Source organism: Frankliniella occidentalis, unplaced genomic scaffold, assembly GCF_000697945.3.
Source record: "Frankliniella occidentalis isolate FOCC.00 unplaced genomic scaffold, Focc_3.1 Scaffold8, whole genome shotgun sequence".
Lineage (NCBI taxonomy): Eukaryota > Metazoa > Arthropoda > Insecta > Thysanoptera > Thripidae > Frankliniella > Frankliniella occidentalis.
The window spans coordinates 2796763-2802667 of NW_026267138.1; the positions used below are offsets into that span (position 1 = coordinate 2796763).

General features: G+C 63.0%; 2 protein-coding genes across 6 annotated transcripts in view; one reads left to right on the top strand and one right to left on the bottom strand.

Moving 5' to 3' along the window:
* The window catches only part of LOC113208469 (alkaline phosphatase 4-like), a 9775-nt gene extending 4984 nt beyond the window's left edge, over positions 1 to 4791 (top strand). Inside the window, exons 2-8 of the mRNA XM_026425479.2 lie at positions 1307 to 1445; positions 1608 to 1852; positions 2240 to 2581; positions 2656 to 3000; positions 3079 to 3277; positions 3363 to 3530; positions 3619 to 4791. Coding sequence (XP_026281264.2) covers positions 1346 to 1445; positions 1608 to 1852; positions 2240 to 2581; positions 2656 to 3000; positions 3079 to 3277; positions 3363 to 3530; positions 3619 to 3830 — 1611 coding nt within the window. The 5' untranslated portion in view covers positions 1307 to 1345 and the 3' untranslated portion in view covers positions 3831 to 4791. The remainder of the gene's footprint in view (positions 1 to 1306; positions 1446 to 1607; positions 1853 to 2239; positions 2582 to 2655; positions 3001 to 3078; positions 3278 to 3362; positions 3531 to 3618) is intronic.
* The window catches only part of LOC113208117 (KH domain-containing, RNA-binding, signal transduction-associated protein 2-like), a 231155-nt gene that overhangs the window by 206371 nt on the left and 18879 nt on the right, over positions 1 to 5905 (bottom strand). The gene's annotated exons all lie outside the window — the stretch shown is intronic.

Consider the following 5905-nt stretch of genomic DNA (forward strand, 5'->3'; position numbering starts at 1 on the left):
CGCTTTGCCCGGTGATTATCCGCCTACGGCAGACGCTGTCTGTTTGTCCGCGCGTCTGTCTGGTGCGGTGCACGTGAAAGGTGTGTAAGGGCCAAGGGTTGGGTCGGGCAGTGCACTGCAAGGCACGGCAGAACACGGCAGACAGGGCACGACAAGGCCGGGCACGGCTGGACCCCAATCCATATACATACGGCGCCTGCCACCTGGAGCGCCGGCAGCATTTCAAACCCATACCCCGCTGGGACGTTGGCGCAGGTGCGGGGGGGATACCTAGACAGGTACCCGACCAGGCCAGACGCTGTACCCGAGAGGTCCACCCAGGTCAACCCGACAGGCTCTATTCTACTACCGAGAAAGTCGGACGCACGGGTGCGGAATACTTCTCCCGCACCACCCCGAGCACCCCACCAGCCCCCAGCAGAGGCGCGGTGTCCGGTACCTGCCACAGTACACGCTTATTTGGGCCCCCAGGTGCAACCCCTTCGCCTCCCTCTCCCCGCTCCCCACTTCACCAGGCTCGCTCGCTCCGCTGCGCGTCCCCTGGACCAATGAGCAGCGCAGATGACGTCATTTCCAGGAGACGTAAAGCCGCTCTGCAAACAGTGGCTTCCGATGAGTTTACGTTGCCACTCGCTCTGAGGTAAAACGAGATGGCAAAGGCAGGGCGGCGGGAGGGGGGTTTGAAGTGTACGAAAGAGAGGCGAGGGAGGGAGGGACAGGGTGTACGGGAGGATCTGGAACGCGCGTAGAAAACCCCCCTGCAACGCAGTGAAGAGAGGAAAGAACGGTGGGACAGCCTCCTGCAGAGCTAATCCGGATCTCTCTTGCGCTCTGTCCCACACGATCTCCGTCACTGCTTTCTCTCTCACTTTTTGTCTCTCCCTGTCCCCGACCATTTATCATCCACCTCCATCCCCCTCTCTCCCTCCCTCTCTCTCTCCCGGTTTATCGCCTCTCTTCTTCATTTAATCTTCCCGAGACTAAACAGCTGAGGCTTTCCGTTTCGAAAGAAAAGGGGAGGAGAGGGAAGAGAGGAGGCAGAATTGTGCAAACAGTCCGTCTGCAGCAGCGCCCCGCCCGCCGCAGCAGCGACGGCGGTGGTCGTGGTGCAACTGAACCGGGCGAGGGCGGAGGTATCGGACCTGTCACAAGTGGCACACGTCGTGGGCATGGGCATGGAGGTGTGTCGGTTTGATAAGAGACGAGGGGGCGGGGAGGGGAGAGGGGAGGGAAGTTCAGCTAAATGGTAGTGAGTGCGGACGGGGCGGAGCACAGCCTCACTCGGCTCTCAGCCAAGCCCCTCCAGTTCCAGGCCGACGCGTCCGTCACCACCAGCGCCCCGACGATGACGCCCCTCTCGCGCTGGCTCCTGGCCTTCGGGGTCGCGGTCGTCGTCCTCGTCGCCTCTACGGGCACCGCCATGGTGCCCTACGACTCGGACGAAGGTGTGTTGAACTTCACGCATGGGCCGCATCCTACAGCTTAGGTAGACTGTACCGCACGATCTACTGCCGTCAGGGACGATAGGCAACCCGCCTGCGTGTGGTACAGTCGAAACACGAGTGAGGGCCTCCAAGCGCAACCCCGTTGACACTCTTTTGTTGCAGAGAGCGCCGCGTTCTGGCGGCGGCAGGGGCTGGAGGCGCTGACGCGCACCCTGCACCGCGTGCAGGCCGCCAACCCGGACGAGGCGCGGCGCGTCGCCAAGAACGTCATCGTGTTCGTGGGCGACGGCATGGGCGTGTCCACCACGACGGCCGCGCGCATCTACAAGGGCCAGCGCCAGGGCCGCGTCGGGCCGGAGGGCGCCACCCTGGCCTGGGAGCGCTTCCCCAGCCTGGGACTCTTCAAGGTGGGCGGTGCTACGTAACACGTGGACGGCTTTGTGCGGGGCCCGCCTGGCGAGGCCCTCGTGTAAGTGGACCAGGGAACTAAGGGCCGGTCAAAGCAGCGGGCCCCCAGCAGGGTCCTGGGCAGGGCCCCGCCCGGGTCAGGGTCAAGGTGGAACGCCCTTGGGAAGGCGACAGTGGCACAACTCAAGCAGTGAGGGCCACCGGGAGGAGGGTCGGGGGCGTTTTAAAGGGGTCATTACGCGGCTAAGTGCGTCGCCAGGACGCCGCGAGGGTGGCGGTGCGGGAGGAGGAGGGAGGAGAGCTGCAATTATAAAGGCGCGTGGCATTCAAAAAATCGCTCGCTAAAAAAAACTTCGGCGTTTAACGGTGTTTTGTGTTTGTCGTAGACGTACAACGTGGACAAGCAGGTGCCGGACTCGGCGGGCACCGCCACGGCCATGTTCAGCGGCGTGAAGAGCCGCTACTACATGCTGGGGCTGGAGGCGCGCGCGCGCCTGGGCCGCTGCGACCTGGAGCAGGACCACCACCGCCGACTGGGCTCCATCATGGGGTGGGCGCAGATGGCGGGCAAGCACACGGGCTTCGTCACCACGACGCGCGTCACGCACGCCACGCCGGCCGCGCTGTACGCGCACATCAACCACCGCGACTGGGAGTGCGACACCAAGGTGCCCGACGACCAGCGGGACTGCGTCGACGACATCGCCCGCCAGCTCGTCGAGTCCCAGGTAACGTCACGAGTGCGGCTGGCCGGGTCGTTAGAGACAGCCATAAACAAAGTACTCATCAGTGCCTTTCGCAGCCCGGCAGCAACTTCCGCGTCATCCTGGGCGGCGGCCTCAAGCAGTTCGGCCAGGTGCAGGACTACAACGCCACCTGGGACGACTCGTGCGAGCGGGCCGACGGCCGCGACCTGGTGGCCGCGTGGCGTGGCGGCAAGGAGCGCGCCCAGTTCGTGCGCACCCGCGAGCAGCTGCTCGACGTCAACGTCAACGAGGCCGACTACCTGCTGGGCCTCTTCAGCCCGGGCCACATGCCGTACGCGCTCGAGACCAACGTGACGGACTACTCGCCGCCGTCGCTGGCCGACATGACGCTGCGCGCCATCCAGATGCTCAGCAAGGGCCCCGACGGCTTCATGCTCATGGTGGGTGGGGCAGCGAGGTGGCGCTGAGGCCGGCGACAACGGCACCCAGTCGTACACGAGCTGCTCTCCCTCCCGCAGGTGGAGGGCGGGCGCATCGACCAGGCGCACCACGCCAACATGGCGCACCTCGCGCTGGAGGAGACCCTGCAGCTGGAGGCCGCCGTCGAGGTGGCGCTGCGCATCGTGGACCTGTCCGAGACCCTGATCGTGGTGGGGGCCGACCACTCCCACGGCTTCACCATCAACGGCTACCCCGCCCGCGGCAACGACATCCTGGGTACGACGACACGACCACGTTGCTCTCGCCCGCCTCGCTGGGCCACCCACCGCCCCACCAACCTCCGGCGTGTTCGTGTTGGCAGGCTACGCTGACGAGGAGAACAAGTACCAGACGCTGACCTACGCCACGGGGCCAGGCGCCATCCCCTCCATCCGCGGGGACCCCGACAGCGTGTACCACCGCCACTTTGCGCCCACGTTCCTCAAGGACGCGGCGCACGGCGGAGAGGACATCGTGGTGTACGCAACAGGTACGGGGAATAAAAGAAACATAAAGGAGCGGGGAAAGCACTCGCGGCGTGCGCACTCCTGGCACTTGTTTCCGTTTTCCGGTCGCAGGTCCGCTCGCGCCGCTGTTCACCGGAGTGTTCGAGCAGAACTACCTGGCGCATGCAGTCAGCTACGCGGCCTGCACCGGCCCGCTCGCCTACATGTGCCCCTTCAGGACGGGCAGCGTGTCGGCCGGGCACACGAGCGCCGCGGCGGCGGCCGGCGCCACGATGCTGCTGCTCCTCGCCGGCGCCGCGCTGCGGATACTGCCCCACTGCTGAGCGCCAAGCGGCGCGGACGTGTTGTCTACCGCAGATAAGACCGCGGTGCCCTCCAGACCCGCCCGGGCCGAGCCTTGTGCGGCTGAGGCTAGGCCAGAGCGCGGCCGGGGACGGGCCGCTGGGCCGCGACAGACTCAATTGGACTAGTGTTAGCAAGCTCCATCTGTGATCTAATTTAAGCAGCGCTCGCCCCGGGGGACTCCTCTCAGTCACACAGACACACACCTACACACACGCCCGCAAGGTCCTTCGGCGCAACTTTCTTTTGTGAGCGCTCGGCTGCAGGAGAGGAGCTCCTCTACTAAGAGGCCAGCCGGGCCTCGCCCCCCACTCCGGACGCCACCCGAGCGGGTCGCTGGTGGGCGCGGCCGCGTGCGAAGCGCGCATTGCCCAACGGGGGCTCTCGGCAACCCCAGCCAGGGGCTTTACACTTGCCAGCAAGATAGTTGGAGCCGGCATGTCCGTCCGTCCGACCGCCTCACCTCCAAGACACCCCTCCCCTCCCCCCTTTCCCCTCGCAATTACGCCTCATCATCCACCTCACCGATTCCTTCCCGGGCGGTGCGGTACCCTGCCGCCCCTACTTTACCCCTCGTTAAACCCCCCCCCCCTGCCAAACAGCGCATCGGGCGGGGGCCGCGTCCGGGAGAGCGCCCCGCCTCTGTTCGCGCCCGAACGCAGCCCCCGTCAATCGGAGTGACGGACGTTATCCACGAGCAGTGAAACGTCAAGCGCCCGCCCGGCGCGCTGCCGCTCTGCAATCCGATCCGATGCATGCCATGCCAACTACCCTCGGAAAAGAGCAGCTGCTCGAGCCTATACGCCGCAGGGCGCGTTTGTTATGCGAGACAAATAGAAAACTGACACTCTTTCTGTGATACTGTAATGATTACTTACAAAGGTCTTTCCGTATGTGAAATGCAAGGACTGTAATAAATTAAGTTGATGACGCAAGCAAAAATCGTGCAGATCTGAAGCCATATCGTCTATGTTTCCCTCTGGTCTAAAGACTGTACTTTCGTTTTTCGGTGTTCCCGCCGAGGGGTGGGCTGGTACTTTATCTCCGCGGTGACGTAAAGAGGTGTGTTACGTGTCTGAGTGGCGCACCTCCACCGGTCCTCCCCAGGACGCTGAAGAAGTATGGCACGTCGGCGATGCACTGCAAGAAGTCTCAACGAGGGAATGGAAAACATAGGCAGCCGGCGGCCCACAGAAGTAGCCAAGCAGTAGCCGAACTGTGCCCTGGACCGTGCGCCCCAGACAAGGGTTTAACTCGGTTCCACCTTGAAGCTCGCCCGCCACGCCCGGCCCCGGCAGCCGGCAGCCCTTCCGCTTTCTTATGGCGCGGCTATGTCCGAACCAGGCCAACGAGTGCCACAAACTTTTCTCAGATGACCTTGTTTCTCCGCACGGGACTCGTGTGCCCGTTGTCGAGTTGAAAAAAATATAGAGGTGGGCTAGTTGGGGGGGAGGGGGGAATCTCGAAAGAAGGACAAGCGGAGTGTCAGTGTCTGTGTGTGAGTGTGAGTGCGTGGGAGAGATATAGACAGAGAGAGAGAGATACAGAGAAAGACAGAGAATATAGAAAGGAGGGGAAAAGACGTTCAAAGAGCAAGATTTATTTCGCAGAATAGCTGAGCAGTAGTGGTGTTTGCCACGTTACTTTGTATGGCAGGGATTCGGGGATAAAAATACTGCATGTACCCACTGGCCGGCAGGCACGCCTCAATGGCAACTACACCTGAGGAGGATACAGGCAGAGCGAGGTTCAGGGATTCAAGGGTAGGGGGATCAGAGGAGAGGGGGGAAGGGAGACATTCTCACGATGACAAAAAGAAACAAAAGCGAAAAGCAGCAGTACAGTTGCAGCGCACACAGACCGACTCAAGAACAAGGGAACAGCGCGGCACAAAGAGAGGCCTGCTGCTTTGGCGCCCGGAGAGAAAAACACAGGAGATAAGAAAATACCATTTCCCCTTCCGATTTGATCCGGGGCCGGCAACAGGCGGTGGTGGCGTCCCTTCGGCGCACCAGCAGCACCCCGACCTCTGTCCAGCGAGGACAGAGAGAGAGAG